Genomic DNA, 17,963 nt, shown 5'->3' with positions numbered 1-17,963 from the left:
CAGAAATCCTTGTTGCTTTCATTTGACGCGAGAGCTGTAAATGAAGTGAAAACAGCAATTTTGCGAAACTTAAACACGTGTCAAGTGGAGACTATCCCCGCTTTCAGCTCTGACTGCTTCTCTCATGCGCGAATATGGTAGCCTGGGCGCGCTAGAAAAAATTTTCCGGGTAGCATCTTGCTGCTTGCAGCTGACAACGCTAACAGGTATACCACAAGTAGCCAGAGGCGGGAGAAGCCGTTGTTCATGCGCGACTTCAGCTGTATGTGTGGGCGTCAGTCACTGCCCACTTCTCTAACGAACCTCTTATCTCCTTGTTGCAGTCCTACTCACAAGGGATCGTGGTTAGTGGAGATATGCATCGTTTTGAGAGATAATTGAGCGTTTGCAAGGACTAAACACCTGTATTTATGGAGACCAAAGATATTATCCCAACAATGCCCTATCGCAGTTAATGTTGTTATAAGACAGTCTGTGGTATTGTTATTGTTTGGTTGCGACTTTGAAATTTGAAGTAGTCTTATGGCATTTATGTACATTTAAATTACTTATTTTATCTTGCCATGATGAGCCTCTGTGTCTTAAGAGCAGCATCACGTCTCCACGAGCGTATTGCTTATACAAAATTACTACCGGCGCGTGTAATTCAACCCTACAGAAAGCAGCAGTATGAAAGTAAGTTTTTCAGATAACCAGACGGAAGGGTATTTGCACTGAATTATTCGTGTTGACAGGCCTTTATCTAGAACTTAGAATATTGGAAATAAAGTAATTTGTAACTTTGGACTACCTGGCACAGCTGGTTAGTTCATTAAGGCACAGAAGCGTTAGCCAACGAGTTGTAGGTTGACTGTATAGTAACTACGGTGGCTTGTTTATTCAGTGCGCTTCTATACAATAACACTCAGTTACTTTATGTTGTATACTTTAAGATAATTTTCGAAGTAATTTTATTAATGACCATCAATATGTAATTTAATTATAACTATTTGTTTGCGTATTTTGATGTTCATTCAAGATTTGACCACGTAAAATAATTTGCCAGTGTTAATTCACCATCGTTCTTTAAACATCAGCATTTGTGTGTTTCATTTCATTTACTTCGATCATTGATGGTCCAGTGGCATACATTCCACTTCACCAATTGTACCATAATGTTTTTAACGTTGATTACACTTTTCATTCCCTTGTTAAATTGCTAAATTGCATATATTCTACCTTATTCTGTAGATCCAGTGAGCGTTTTTGGAAGCACGTGAAGCATGTCAGAAAAAGAAAAATACTTTCACGGATCTACCATGAGATTGCCTTCTATAAGTTTTTCCATTCCTCTGTAAGTGATTCGTGTCAGTATTTAGTAAATGGAAGGTTTTATAATACTCTCACTTGTTCACACTTGCTTTCTTTTGAACTCGAAATTTTAATTATTTTTTGAAGTTTGCTATTTCTTCTGCAACAGATATCTCTCATATCGTATGGAATAGTTGAGTCGTAATTAGTTAATCCCACAGATCTCAATAATTCAGAGAGAATGTTGTCCACTCTAGGTGGCATCTTTTGAAGTAGCTATTCGTAGTTTTGTCACACTGAGCTTTTGATATACAGCTTCTACTTTTTTTCTCCTAAAGTTTCTTTAATTTTTCTATAGGCAGCATTTATCTTTCCCATAATAGTGCATCTTTCTACGGCTTTTCATGTCTTCCCATTTGCCTGTTTCACTTGCTACATTTTATATATTTTGTCCTTTCTTCCATTAATTTCAATATGTCATATGTTATTCAGGGATTTCCACTTAGTGTGTCTTTTGGCCTGTTTGATCATCTGCAGCCTTCTCTAGTGCCTCTCTCAGAACTACTGATTCCTTTTCTATTGTATACCTTTCCTCTGTTTCACTTAATCATTGGCTAATGCTCCCTTTGAAATTCTCCACAATCAGTGGTTCTTTCAATTTATTTAGGCCTCTTTTGCCTAATTTCCTACCTTTCTACAGTTTACTCAGTTTTAATATACAGTTATTAACCAACAAATTACGGTCAGAGCCTACATCTGTTGCCAGAAATGTCTTGTGCTTTCTGCAAAATCCTGCCAGACAGCTTCCCCTTTCATTCCTTTCTCTCAGTCCATTCTCTGCTACTTTGATTTCACTTACTTTTCTTTCTGTTGATTTCTGGTCCTCCATTGCAAGTCAGTTTTCCCTTCCTTAACACTGTAAATAAGTTCTTCTATTGCATCGTATCTTCTTTTAGTCACTTGGTCATCTTCAGGGTATTTGACTTAGGCTGTATAAACTTTTAGTTGTATGATGAGTGTTGGCTTGTCTCTGTCTTGTCTTCGACAGCATGTTTTCAATGGAGTTGATAATAGCTCTTGCAAAATCCTATTTTCTCAGTCATTATTAGAGCTACTACTACATTGCCCTTACTGCCTGTTATTGTTGATATCCTATACTCACCAGCATAACCGAAGATTGGGGCATCACCTGTCAGTTTTGACCTGTGATGTTATCAAGGTGGTGGATGTCACTATTTCAAGCTTACACAACGGGGCAGCCATGACTTCATTCATTACACATGGAGACAGACACAGATAATATGAAAAATATTTAGATGCAGAAATAATATGAAACAAACAGGACATCTATGGGAACTAGGGGTGCTGGGGGGGGGGGGGGGGGGATCTAAAGATATGACAATCCTAATGATCAAGACATACCAAAAGAAATACTGACCCAAAAATCAAGCAAACAAAATCCTCAGCAGTCAACAAAGCTACACTGAGGGGACCTAGAAAAAGAATGGTATGAGAAATCTCACTTGACCTACATAGCTCAAATAAAATATACAAAACCAAATACATCTTGACAAAACTTGTATCTAACACTTCACTTGACCTATGAGTATGTAGTAACACAAAGCCAAAACGTGCCCATATAACTGATATCAAAAAGCCTAACTTCACCAAGAATCACAATACCTGTAAGGGATGATAAAAAAAGTTTCCATTCAAGGGCTGTTCCGCGCAGAAATGGTATGTGAATCAGGCAAGATCACTATGATCTTTGCGGCAATCATCCAATCGACATACCAGGTTGAAGATACCCATTTGGTGAAAAACCTTGTCCTACTGCATAAAGAAGTCCGCAAGTGCCTGCTGCACACCCTCCTCCTCCAACAGGAATCATTGACCTTTCATGGCCTTTTTTAAGGGACTCAAGGTGTGATAATTGCATGGGGAGGGATCAGGCTCATAGGTTGGGTGCTCGAGTGTCCCACCCTAGAGCTGGTATCATCTGTAATGGATGAGGCTGACCTCCATGATCAACCGACATATTGTGTCGAATCACGACCAGCACAGAACTGGGCACACCATTTCACTGCAATGGTTATTGACAGACTTACTGCCCCATATACATTTTCCAAAGGATGTCTGCTGGTGTTTGCCCTTTGGGAGCCAGGAAAAGAATAACAGCATGTTGGCCGTGTTTGGATGCATTTGGTAATAACATCAACATAGTTCGTGTTTTCACAATCGCTTACTTGTCAGTGCTTATATACCACCACTGGAGCCATGCTACAGCAATGCCCTGAAATACAAACATTTTGATCACCCCATACTAATCACAGTCTAGCATAGTTACCAACAACTAACAACACAACCCAAAATTCATTAAAAATTGCATTAACACCAATTTTGATGCATAAGAAACACAATTATGCCCATAAACATACTATACATACTACAATAAAAATAAAACCTTAAACATGGCTGCAACATCAGCAACTGTGGGATAGCAAACTTGGTGAGTTTTTTTTTTTTTTAAGGAGTCGCAAATAAAGGTCTATTTGAACCATTGACCTAGGTTTAGACAATTTTAAAATTGTTTTCTTCAGAAGATGTAATTGACCCTCAAAATTACATTAATGATTAGAAAACTGTTTTAAATCAAAGTGACAACTGTAGCTAAAAGATCTATGATATAAGGGTACTTACTTGTTACATCAGATGCTGATTAAGTACATTGAATAAAGCCAACTGGTGCTTGTTGTGTTTGACATCCATTGTAAGAACACAATTAATTATAAGCCATGTGATTCTTAAGTTTCTCCCGGCGTATTTGATAATCAAAATATCCACGGGTATGCTGCCGGTGTATAGTGTCCAACGGGCACAATATTTCGGCGATCATACATGTCGCCATCATCAGGTGAGCTGACGGACTGAGCTCCTGTGAACGTGCCGGCACGGAGATCCGTACGCTATGGCTGCTCAGAGGGAACTGGGTTCCGTCGCGACGGCGGCCGATTTAAATACCCTCCGCCCGCGGCGCGCTCCCTCCGCCGTCCGCGCCCCGCGCCACGGTCGCTCGGTGGAACAGATTGCGACGGCGTCTGAGATGACGTCGGTGTGATGGCTCTAGATTAGATTAGATTAATACTAGTTCCATGGATCATGAATACGATATTTCGTAATGATGTGGAACGAGTCGAATTTTCCAATACATGACATAATTAGGTTAATTTAACAACATACTTAAGTTAATATAACAACTTCATTTTTTTGTTTTTCTTTATTTTTTATTTTTTTATTTTATTTATTTTTTTCTTAATTTATATCTAAAAATTCCTCTATGGAGTAGAAGGAGTTGTCATTCAGAAATTCTTTTAATTTCTTCTTAAATACTTGTTGGTTATCTGTCAGACTTTTGATACTATTTGGTAAGTGACCAAAGACCGCCGTGGTCGTCACAACTATATGTTTGCTCGATTTACTCTTGATTAACCCGATCGCTGGTTCCCAAGCCTTGCTAAGATTATAGCCACAGTCACGGTTTATGAGGTCGTCATTGGTGCGAATTTCGATGGCCTCTCTAACAACGCTGTCCCAGTATCTCGACGTCTGTACCAGAATCCTCGTGCGGTCATACTCCATGGCGTGATTTTCCGACAAACAATGTTCAGCGACCGCCGACTTGCTCGGATACATCAGTCGAGTGTGCCTCTGGTGTTCACGGCATCGATCCTCGACGGTACGCATCGTCTGACCAATGTACGACTTGCCACATTGACACGGAATCTGGTACACGCCGGCCTTCCTCAAACCGAGGTCATCTTTGGCGCTCCCCACCAGTGCACGAGTTTTATTTGGAGGACAAAACACAGTTCCGACCCGGTGTTTCTTCAGAATGCGGGCGATTTTCCCCGAGAGTGCGCCTGTGTATGGAATAAATGCAGTGCCTACCTCCTCCCTCGTGACTTCATCCATCTCAACAGGTTGTGCTGCAGTGGTTGGGCGGAGAGCACGTTGAATCTGCCACTCTGAGTACCCATTTTTTCGAAATACAGTTCTCAGATGTTCCAATTCCTGGGGTAGACTCTCTGCGTCAGAGATAGTGCGCGCCCTATGTACTAGAGTTTTAAGTACCCCATTCCTCTGTGAAGGGTGGTGGCAGCTGTCTGCGTGCAAATACAGATCAGTGTGCGTAGTCTTCCGATACACCCCATGACCTGGGGTGCCGTCAGCGCTTCTCTTGACCAAGACGTCAAGGAAAGGTAATTTACCCTCCGTTTCAGTCTCCATAGCGAATTTGATGTTGGGGTGTATGGAGTTTAGATGTGTAAGGAAGTCAAGGAGTTTATCCATACCATGTGGCCAGATGACGAACGTATCGTCCACGTAACGGAAAAAGCAAATAGGTTTCCATACGGATGACGACAGGGCTTCCTCCTCGAAGTTCTCCATGTACAAATACGAATACACCGGGTCGGAACTGTGTTTTGTCCTCCAAATAAAACTCGTGCACTGGTGGGGAGCGCCAAAGATGACCTCGGTTTGAGGAAGGCCGGCGTGTACCAGATTCCGTGTCAATGTGGCAAGTCGTATATTGGTCAGACGATGCGTACCATCGAGGATCTATGCCGTGAACACCAGAGGCACACTCGACTGATGTATCCGAGCAAGTCGGCGGTCGCTGAACATTGTTTGTCGGAAAATCACGCCATGGAGTATGACCGCACGAGGATTCTGGTACAGACGTCGAGATACTGGGACAGCGTTGTTAGAGAGGCCATCGAAATTCGCACCAATGACGACCTCAAAAACCGTGACCGTGGCTATAATCTTAGCAAGGCTTGGGAACCAGCGATCGGGTTAATCAAGAGTAAATCGAGCAAACGTATAGTTGTGACGACCACGGCGGACAGAGCCATCACACCGACGTCATCTCAGACGCTGTCGCAATCTGTTCCACCGCGCGACCGTGGCGCGGACGGCGGAGGGAGCGCGCCGCGGGCGGAGGGTATTTAATCCGCCGCCGTCACTACCGAACCCAGTTCCCTCTGAGCAGCCATAGCGTACGGATCTCCGTGCCGGCACGTTCACAGGAGCTCAGTCCGTCAGTTCACCTGATGATGGCGACATGTATGATCGCCGAAATATTGTGCCCGTTGGACACTATAGACCGGCAGCATACCCGTGGATATTTTAATTATAAGCCATGACTTACGATTGCAGTATTACAGGCATGCCGATTAAAAAAAAAAAACAAAAAAAACCATATAACAACCATTGTCAGCAGACACTTAAACATGTAATAGCAAAAATAAAATAAATAAAATATCATCAACACAATCTCTCAAAACACCAGCCTATACACCTCAAACTAGGAATCTCTCTGTATAGAGTGCTGTACATTGTCCTGACAACAATGCTACGTATACAGTTTACCTGGTCTGAGATGAAATAACTTTGGTCAGTCTTGTATCTTCTCCACAAACATTGTACTTCACATACCCAGCAGTTAAGCCAAATGACAGCAGAAATTTGATCTTGGTCAACATATTGTCTCCCATGTCGCATGCAGAGACCTACTCGAGAACTTCATTTTCATATCCATACTAAGTAAAAACAGAACTTAAAATTAAATCTCAAACCATAAACAGCACACCACACTAATATTTCCAAGCCCAAAAATGAATCTATTGCTCATAAATACCAACATTAAAATGACTCAGTAATAAATCGCCGCAAACTCTTCCTGGTGTAAAGTGTATCACTTCAGGCAGGGGGGTTACCTTCATAGTCTCGGATGTTATTGAATTTAGCATACGTTAAAATTCAAGCGTAAGTAACATGTACTTTTTTGTTTTCTCCAAAAAAATTCCTGCCCCGAGATACAGGCCCCCAAAGATGACACTGCGAACACCATTTGGAAGATGTGAATTTTGGAAAAATTTTTAAAATGCTGTATCTCTGTAACAGTTCTAGATATTTTGTTAGAGTTTGTTAGAGTTTTTTTATTTAAAAGATAATTGCTTTGTGGTTACAACAGAATCCTCCATTTGGACTTACCGGTCAATGTTCTTTTACTATAGCTTTCTGAACATTTTTTTTAATTTATGAAAAAAAATTTTTTTTCAAAAATGCCAATTCATATAATTATGATTTTTTTTTCTGTGGTTAGTACCATGTAGTACTATATTCTCTGTAAAGAAGAACATCCACTTTTAAGTTGGACAGGTATTATTTTAAAACATCTTTTTTTTTTTTTTTTTTTTTTTTTTTAACTTTCAAGGACCGAGCGAGGTGGCGCAGTGGTTAGACACTGGACTCTCATTCGGAAGGACGACGGTTCAATCCCGCGTCCGCCCATCGTGATTTAGGTTTTCCGTGATTTCCCTAAATCACTCCAGGCAAATGCCGGGATGGTTCCTCTGAAAGGGCACGGCCGACTTCCTTCCCCATCCTTCCCTAATCCGATGAGACCGATGACCATGCTGTCTGGTCTCCTTCCCCAAACCAACCAACCAACCTAAACTTTCAAGTGTAATGTATGTCTTCACTGAAGTTGTTTCTTACTCATTTCTTTGTTACAATGTTTAGGCCTATTTCTATTGTCTTTGTTGCAGTTATTTCTTGTTGTTGTTGTTGTTGTTGTGGTCTTCAGTCTTGAGACTGGTTTGATGCAGCTCTCCATGCTACTCTATCCTGTGCAAGCTTCTTCATCTCCCAGTACCTACTGCAACCTACATCCTTCAGAATCTACTTAGTGTATTCGTCTCTTGGTCTCCCTCTACGATATTTACCCTCCACACTGCCCTCCAATACTAAACTGGTGATCCCTTGATACCTCAGAACATGTCCTACCAACCGATCCCTTCTTCTAGTCAAGTTGTGCCACAAACTTCTCTTCTCCCCAATCCTGTTCAACACTTCCTCATTAGTTATGTGATCTACCCATCTAATCTTCAGCATTCTTCTGTAGCACCACATTTCGAAAGCTTCTATTCTCTTCTTGTCCAAAATATTTATCGTCCAGGTTTCACTTCCATACATGGCTACACTCCATACAAGTACTTTCAGAAACGACTTCCTGACACTCAAATCTATACTCGATGTTAACAAATTTCTCTTCTTCAGAAATGCTTTCCTTGCCATTGTCAGTCTACATTTTATATCCTCTCTACTTTGACCATCATCAGTTATTTTGATCCCCAAATAGCAAAACTCCTCTACTACTTTAAGTGTCTCATTTCGTAATCTAATTCCCTCAGCATCACTTGACTTAATTCGACTACATTCCATTATCCTCGTTTTGCTTTTGTTGATGTTCATCTTATATCCTCCTTTCAAGACACTATCCAATCCGTTCAACTGCTCTTCCAAGTCCTTTTCTGTCTCCGACAGAATTACAATGTCATCGGCGAACCTATATGTTTTTATTTCTACTCCATGAACTTTAATACCTACTCCGAAGTTTTCTTTTGTTTCCTTCACTGCTTGCTCAATATACAGATTGAATAACATTGGGGATAGGCCACAACCCTGTCTCACTCCCTTCCCAACCACTGCTTCCCTTTCATGCCCCTCGACTCCTATAACTGCCATCTGTTTTCTGTACAAATTGTAAATAGCTTTTCGCTCCCTGTGTTTTACCCCTGCCACCTTCAGAATTTGAAAGAGAGTATCCCAGTCAACAGTGTCAAAAGCTTTCTCTAAGTCTACAAATGCTAGAAACGTAGGTTTGCCTTTCCTTAATCTAACTTCTAAGATAAGTCGTAGAGTCAGTATTGCCTCACGTGTTCCGATATTTCTACGGAATCCAAACTGATCTTCCCCGAGGTCGGCTTATACTAGTTTTCCCATTCATCTGTAAAGAGTTCGCATTAGTATTTTGCAGCCGTGACTTATTAAACTGATAGTTCAGTAATTTTCACATGTGTCAACACCTGCTTTCTTTGGGATTGGAATTATTATATTCTTCTTGAAGTCTGAGGGTATTTTGCCTGTCTCATACATCTTACTCACCAGATGGTAGAGTTTTGTCAGGACTGGCTCTCCTAAGGCCATCAGTAGTTCTAATGGAATGTTGTCTACTCCCGGGGCTTTGTTTCGACTCAGGTCTTTCAGTGCTCTGTTGAACTATTCACGCAGTATCATATCTCCCTTTGCTTAGAACTGGGTTTCCATCTGAGCTCTTGATGTTCATACAAGTGGTTCTCTTTTCTCCAAAGGTCTCTTTAATTTTCCTGTAGGCAGTATCTATCTGACCTCTAGTGAGATAAGCCTCTACATCCTTACATTTGTCCTCTAGCCATCCCTGCTTAGCCATTTTGCACTTCCTGTCGATCTCATTTTTGAGACTTTTGTATTCCTTTTTGCCTACTTCAATTACTGCATTTTTATATTTTCTCCTTTCATCAATTAAATTCAATATTTCTTCTGTTACCCAAGGATTTCTACTAGCCCTCGTCTTTTTTCCTACTTGATCCTCTGCTGCCTTCACTACTTCATCCCTCAAACCTACCCATTCTTCTTCTACTGTATTTCTTTCCCCCATTTGTTACAATTGTTCCCTTATGCTCTCCCTGAAACTCTGTGCAACCTCTGGTTTCATCAGTTTGTCTAGATCCCATCTCCTTAAATGCCTACCTTTTTGCAGTTTCTTCAGTTTTAATCTACAGCTCATAACCAATAGATTGTGGTCAGAGTCCACATCTGCCCCTGGAAATGTCTTACAATTTAAAACGCTGGTTCTTAAATCACTGTCTTACCATTGTATAATCTATCTGAAACCTGTCAGTATCTCCAGGCTTCTTCCATGTATACAGCCTTCTTTTATGATTCTTGAACCAAGTGTTAGCTATGATTAAGTTGTGCTCTGTGCAAAATTCTACCAGGCGGCTTCCTCTTTCGTTTTTTACCACCAATCCATATTCACCTACTATGTTTCCTTCTCTCCCTTTTCCTACGCTTGAATTCCAGTCACCCATGACTATTAACTTTTCCTCTCCCTTCACTATCTAAATAATTTCTTTTATTTCATCATACATGTCTTCAATTTCTTCGTCATCTGCAGAGCTAGTTGGCATATAAACTTGTACTACTGTGGTAGGCATGGGCTTCGTATCTGTCTTGGCCACAATAATGCGTTCACTATGCTGTTTGTGGTAGCTTACCTGCATTCCTATTTTCCTATTCATTATTAAACCTACTCCTGCATTACCCCTATTTGATTTTGTGTTTATAACCCTGTAGTCACCTGACCAGAAGTCTTGTTTCTCCTGCCACCGAACTTCACTAATTCCCACTATATATAACTTTAACCTATCCATTTCCCGTTTTAAATTTTCTAACCTACCTGCCCGATTAAGGGATCTGACATTCCACGCTCCAATCCGTAGAACGCCAGTTTTCTTTTTCCTGATAACGACATCTCTTGAGTAGTCCCCGCCCGGAGATCCGAATGGGGGACTATTTTACCTCCAGAATATTTTACCCAAGAGGACGCCATCATCATTTAACCATACAGTAAAACTGCATGCCCTCGGGAAAAGTTAGGCTGTAGTTTCCCCTTGCTTTCAGCCATTCTCAGTACCAGCACAGCAAGGCCGTTTTGGTTAGTGTTGCAAGGCCAAATCAGTCAATCATCCAGACTGTTGCCCCTGCAACTACTGCAAAAGCTGCTGCCCCTCTTCAGGAACCATACGTTTGTCTGGCCTCTTCAACAGATACCCCTCCGTTGTGGTTGCACCTACGGTATGGCTATCTGTATCGCTGAGGCATGCAAGCCTCCCCAACAACAGCAAGGTCCATTTCTTATCATTTTCTTTGTTGCAGTTATTTCTTTTCATTTTCATTATTGCAGAATTTCTTAGGCTTTGTTGAGGTTTCTTGTCAGTTTCTTTGTTGTGGTTGTTCATTGCAGGTTTTTGTATTGTAGTTGTTCAGTGCTAATTTGTTTACTGAAGAGGCTTCTAAGAAATCTGAGGCCATACAGTTAGTTCTGTGTTTTCATGAGGAATTTGCCAGTTGACACAGTAATCTAATCTAATCTAATCTCAGTGTGTTTTCTGAAAAGAACTGTTTGAAATGTCTTCTTACTGGGGGCACAGGAGAGTGAAGTATGCTAACTATTTGGATATCTATAAAAGAGTAATGTATAAGACACACAGCCGGCCGGAGTGCCCGAGCGGTTCTAGGCGCTTCATTTCGGAACCGTGTGACCGCTACGGTCGCAGGTTTGAATCCTGCCTTGGGCATGGATGTGTGTGATGTCCTTAGGTTAGTTAGGTTTAAATAGTTCTAAGTTCTAGGGGACTGATGACCTCAGCAGTTAAGTCCCATAGTGCTCAGAGCCATAAGACAAACAAAAAAACATACTTTATTCAGGTTGGGAATAAGTGTTCTCATTTGAAGACTCTGTTTCAAAGTGAAGATGTGTCCAGTGATGCCTTTTTGTGTTCTAAATGTTTTGAGAAAATAACAATAATGATAGTATCTGAACAAATTGAAGCCTCCCATGGTGCAGATGATGCAGATTTTGCATAAGTAGAGGAAGAATTAAATTGAGTCATAGCTCTATGTATAAAAAAAGCACAGTGAAATTACTAAAGCTATGGATGAATACATAACAGCAAAACTGACCACTCCGTCTTCAGAAGAAAATGTTTTTCACAAATATCAATCCAGCTATTGAATATTGTGCATCCTGCAATGGAAAGGAGCAAGTTAAAAAAAAAAATTTTTTTTGAACCACTTTCCATCAGTATCAAAGTACATGGTAGACAAATCAAGAAATGTGAGATCTGTGAAAGGAGTCTGTGGAAGACTAGATCCCTATTATGGTCATCTTGTAGAAGCAGCTCAAGTTCAGATAGTGCAGTATTTTATCTGGACTGCTCTCACCAGAGTGCCAACAAAAAAGATACTATAACTGTAACAGTTGAAGATCAAAAAGTTGTGAATGTGAAGAGTTACATGACTCACAGTATTAAAGAAACTTTTGCAATTTATAAGAGCAACTATACAACTTCACGTATTGGAAGATCAAAATCTTATGCACTATGACCAGACACCCACCAAGAGATGTCTGTTTATGTGTGTACAGCGTGAATGTTGAACTTTGTGTGGTAACTTTGAAGAACTTACTGGAGCATGTGACATATGACACCTTGGTTGTGTGTGTGAAGTCTCAGGAGTCTGTGACGTAAAGTGAGAGACTTGTTTGTTTCAAGAATGTGGTGACTGCCCTGTGTTTACAGACACTTGGCCTGGAAGCCAGAGCAGATAACTCTGCAGAAATTACATATGCGCCATGGGAGGAAAATAAACAGTATAATAAAGCTGCACATTTCCAGGAAATATAATTGCTGTGGTTTCCCCATGCTTTCAGCAGTGTATAGTACCCATATAGCACAACCAGGCCAGTCAATCATTCAGACTGTTGCCCTTGCAACTGCAGAAACAGCTACTGCCACTGTTTAGGAGGATGGTTTTAACATAACAAAATAATAAAAAAATTAAAAGCCAACTATATTTAATTATGGTATGAATATTTAATTAATATACGAGATATTATGTAGTTAGACTTACAAAAATTATGAAGCACCATAATATTTATTTATATAATAGAGGGAAACATTCCACGTGGGAAAAATATATCTAAAAACAAAGATGATGTGACTTACCAAACGAAAGTGCTGGCAAGTCGATAGACACACAAACAGACACAAACATACACACAAAATTCAAGCTTTCGCAACCAACGGTTGCTTCGTCAGGAATGAGGGAAGGAGAGGGAAAGACGAAAGGATGTGGGTTTTAAGGGAGAGGGTAAGGAGTCATTCCAATCCCGGGAGCGGAAAGACTTACCTTAGGGGGAAAAAGGGACGGGTATACACTCTCGCGCGCACACACACACACACACACACACACACACACACACACACATCCGCACATACACAGACACAAGCAGCTGCTTGTTTGGTAAGTCACATCATCTTTGTTTTTAATAATATTTATCTACTATCACAAGAATTTATTTTATTAATGTTGTAGTTTAACTTTTCTGTCAATATAAGAAATCACAGTTAAATAACTTATGTAGTAATATGATTTAGTATTAATGCAGAAATTTATAAAGGAATCATATGTTAGTGTAGCCCATCCATAGTTACTGTACCTACAGTACAGCTGTCTGTTATCATTTAGGCACACAAGCCTCCCCATCGTGGCATGGTAATGGTTCATGGGTGTAAATACTGATGAAAATTTCATCTGAGAGAAACATATTATAGAGCCGTTCTAACAATGAAGTTCAGCAGCTGTTGCATTTCGTGTAACTGTTGTTTTGCAACCAAAGAAATCAGAATCTTCATATTTCCCCTCATTAATATCTTACGTTGTAATTTTCAATGATTTTGGCATTTTAGTTGCTCCTCCGCAATATGTGTATCCGCTTATGAAATTTATTATAGTTAATCCACTGCAGTTTGGAAGAATAGCGATGTTTACAGCTAAAACATTAGAAGAAACATTATTACTCATTACTTAAGCTGTCACTGACTGATGAAAAGAGTTCGGTACACAGGCACAAAACTCTTTGATCATTTACTCTTTAAAGTAAAATGTCTGACACATAGCAAGGAAAATTTGATATCTGGCTTAAAATCATTTCCTCAAGATAACTCCTTGTAACTCCTTAAGAAAGACCTGGTAGCCCATTAAAACGAGTAGGCCTATGTTCGTTCTTATTAAAATTATGCTATAGTATTACTTGTAATGTGGAAATGGCCAGCATGTAACCATACTCACAAACAAAACATATATCCAATAGGCTGTAAACTGACTCATTCCGTATCATTTGGGGGGGGGGGGGGAATGATGCCAAAGGTCTGTGGAACATTAACCAATCAACTAAATAGGCATTTGTTGCCTCCATGTGTTCTTTGCACTTTTTTAAATGCTCAGTACAATGCTCAAAGGAAAGATATAATGACTTCCTTATTTGATAAAGACAGAGCTTGTTCTGACCATACTGTAAATCTGATGACAGTCTCACTCTGTGTACTAACCCTCAAGATTATTTAAAAATTTTATTTTATATATTTAACAGGTTTGGATGTGCATATGTGGATCAGATCCAAATACATATTTTCATTGTTTGTTTTACAAAATTTTAAGTATGTACAATAATTATTATAAGTAAATAATTTTTAAATACTATACCACAACACACAATTACACATTTTGAATGTACTGTAAGGAACATATAGTCTTAAAATGTATCCTTAAGATTATAATAATGAATAGTGTAAATTGCACAGAAATTGCCATTTATTATTATTTGGCAAGTTCTGACAGTAATTTGAATGTATGGTTCAAACAGTCCATCCTATGCCATGATACTTGCTGCACACCTTCTTATCAATGCCTGTTCAACTCTAGAGGGTATGTTAAAATTCTGTCAGATTTGTTGGAATGCATCAGTGAGTCAGGCTATTAGCTCATCTGTCATGGCAGTTGAAGTAACATAAACCATACTCTTGACATGTCCCCAACGAAAATAATCAAGGAAGTCAGACGGACGTGCTGGCAACGGAACAGATCCTCCTTGTCATATCCAATGTTACCCAGAATCAACAGTTAGCTATGCTCACACATCAACACTGAAGTGTGCTGGGGCTGCATCATACTGGAACTAGAAGCCTCTGTGCACAGCAAGCAGTAGGTTGTCCAGCAGTTCCAAAAGTTTGTGCTGCAGTAACTATCAGTAAGTTGCTCCATTTAAGCTTGGTGGCAGTATTACATGCCCACAGAAGATGATATCCACAATTTCCAGCCACTTGTTTATGGAGAACTTTCATTGGTGGGATCTAACAGCGACTGCATGCAGGTTCTCATTCTCCCAGATGTGGTTGTTTGCTCTTTTAGAATACCTGACACAAGTAAAGAAGGTCTCATCTGTAAATAAAACTTGGATGGAAGGCAGCATCATTTACTCTTTGGTATATGAAGCACTGCATAATAGGCATACAGTGTAAGTGATCACCTGATCCTAAAACCAACAGCCTTTGAAGATATTATGTATGTAGGTTATACACCTGCAGTACTCTCCAAATAGGTACATGACCTTTTCCCACTGCACAGGCTATAGCAAGCATGCTGTTTGAAAGTTTGTTGCGAAACCTATTGATCACTTCATCTGGAAATCTGGTGTTCTCACGTCTTGCCTACCGTCCCGAACATGCTCATGATGAACTCTTTGTTTCTTGTAAGCATTCAGAACTGCAGAAAATGTACTGTGATGTGGATGCCTTCCATTAGGGAATCAATTTCCTTAGCTGTGAAGAATTTCCCCCCGCCTTAGCATAACACATAAACATGTTAGTGAGCTCACCAAATCCACGTTTCATCGACTGTTAACAACAAGAAAACCTGTAACAACAAGAAAACCTCAATGTGTTACTAGTAAGATGTACAACAGTGAAGATACAGTATTACAACAACACTAGCTGATTGACAGGATTGGTATGATTCCGCCAAATAACAAGCCCAGTAGGAGCTGCACACGAGGTTGCTAACAAAGGAACCTCCCCATCACCCCCCCCCCCCCCTCAGATTTAGTTATAAGTTGGCACAGTGGATAGGCCTTGAAAAACTGAACACAGATCAATCGAGAAAACAGGAAGAAGTTGTGTGGAACTATGAAGAAATAAGCAAAATATACAAACTGAGTGGTCCATGTGCAAGATAGGCAACATCAAGGACAGTGTGAGCCGAGGAGTGCCGTGGTCCCGTGGTTAGCGTGAGCAGCTGCGGAACGAGAGGTCCTTGGTTCAAGTCTTCCCTCGAGTGAAAATTTTACTTTATTTATTTTCGCAAAGTTATGATCTGTCCGTTCGTTCATTGACGTCTCTGTTCACTGTAATAAATTTAGTGTCTGTGCTTTGCGACCGCACCGCAAAAGCATGCGACAGTGCGATTAGTAGACGCTTTTGCGGTGCGGTCCCAAAGCACAGACACTAAACTTATTACAGTGAACAGAGACGTCAATGAACGAACGGACAGATCATAACTTTGTGAAAATAAATAAAGTAAAATTTTCACTCAAGGGAAGACTTGAACCAAGGACCTCTCGTTCCGCAGCTGCTCACGCTAACCACGGGACCACGGCACTCCTCGGCTCACACTGTCCTTGATGTTGCCTATCTTGCACATGGACTACTCAGTTTGTATATTTTGCTTATTTTTTCATAGTTCCACACTACTTCTTCCTATTTTCTCGATTGATCTGTGTTCAGTTTTTCGAGGCCTATTCACTGTGCCAACTTATAACTAAATCTGTGGGGGGGGGGCGATGGGGAGGTTCCCTTGTAAGTAATGGTGCATATCATGACCATATCCATAACTGTGTGGAGCAAATTGTATGAGTTCCTTAACAAAAAATTATCATCTTTGTGTGATCTACCATACCTCAAAATTTGTCGGTGAGGTCCAGAAACACCCTGTACACTTTTTACTTCTAATAAGCTGTGTCCCTATTTCCAGTTTTTTGCATTTAGTGTATATTCATGGACTGAATGGAAAGAATATTCTACAAGCAGCAGTTTTGTTGTTTGCTTAAATATCTCTTTCGAACTGGTATTTGAAATATGAAATGGTGCTGGTAATGTGGCTATGTATGTCTTCATATATATTGGACTTGTTTCTATTTTCCCATCCAAGCAGTAATATTTTATATATATTCATATTGTAGAAAGTTAGAATATTCAGTTTTTTGAATACCAGCTGAGCTAGCTGTTATTCTTACATTGGCCATTGTTCTGATAGTTACTCTTTGCTGTTTGAAGGCTTTATTTGCATCGCTCGACTGAACAAAGTGCTGGCATAAATTTTAAGTTATTCCATGATAAATTCATGCAATTATTTGAAAAAATCTTTCTGCATAAGCTAATCAGAAAGGACCTTAACCAGCCACATGAAAAACCATTAGCCGGCCGCAGTGGCCGTGCGGTTCTAGGCGCTCCAGTTCGGAGCCGCGCTGCTGCTGCGGTCGCAGGTTCGAATCCTGCCTCGGGCATGGGTGTGTGTGTTGTCCTTAGGTTAGTTAGGTTTAAGTAGTTCTAAGTTCTAGGGGACTGATGACCACAGCAGTTGAGTCCCATAGTGCTCAGAGCCATTTTTTTGAAAAACCATTAGAGAGGTTAAAGTATCTTGGGTAGGGAAAAGAGAAATGTGTCTGTTGGCAAGAATAAGTAGAGATCCTGTAGTAGTTGCACAGTACAAAAACTACTCAAAATTTTATTAAAAAATGAAGGAACATGTACGCCATGTCGGAAATCAGTGATTCTGACAACGGACTTAAGGCTGCATGGAATTTAATGAAACGAGAGACAGAACGACAAGCCAAAGAATGGGTAATATCACTGTGGAATGAAATGGAAGGGCTTTAAATGATGTCAGATGTAGAAAATGCATGTAATAATTATTTATTTAATATAGTAGAACGTATAGGCTGGATTAGTTCAAGAGGAAAATCACAGCAGTATCTTGAAAAGCAACTTTTGTACAATTCAATCATATGATTGTATCATCAGCTTTTCCCTCTTAAATTAAGAAAATTATATGTTCTCTCAAAAATAAAAGCGTGTCTGGGTTTGATGGTGTTTGTGACCAAGTGCTAA

The 17,963-nt window shown here is 40.1% G+C and overlaps 1 protein-coding gene across 2 annotated transcripts in view; it reads left to right on the top strand.

The window, feature by feature from the left end:
- The first annotated feature begins 450 nt into the window (after positions 1 to 450).
- The window catches only part of LOC126419177 (uncharacterized), a 291,871-nt gene continuing 274,358 nt past the window's right edge, over positions 451 to 17,963 (top strand). The window contains exon 1 of one of the 2 annotated variants that reach the window (XM_050086310.1): positions 451 to 675. In XM_050086310.1, coding sequence (XP_049942267.1) covers positions 564 to 675 — 112 coding nt within the window. In that variant the 5' untranslated portion in view covers positions 451 to 563. The remainder of the gene's footprint in view (positions 676 to 17,963) is intronic. The other variant, XM_050086319.1, reaches the window with a different exon arrangement.

Source organism: Schistocerca serialis, chromosome 1 (assembly GCF_023864345.2).
Source record: "Schistocerca serialis cubense isolate TAMUIC-IGC-003099 chromosome 1, iqSchSeri2.2, whole genome shotgun sequence".
Classification (NCBI taxonomy): domain Eukaryota; kingdom Metazoa; phylum Arthropoda; class Insecta; order Orthoptera; family Acrididae; genus Schistocerca; species Schistocerca serialis.
This window is presented reverse-complemented; position numbering and strand designations above follow the sequence as displayed.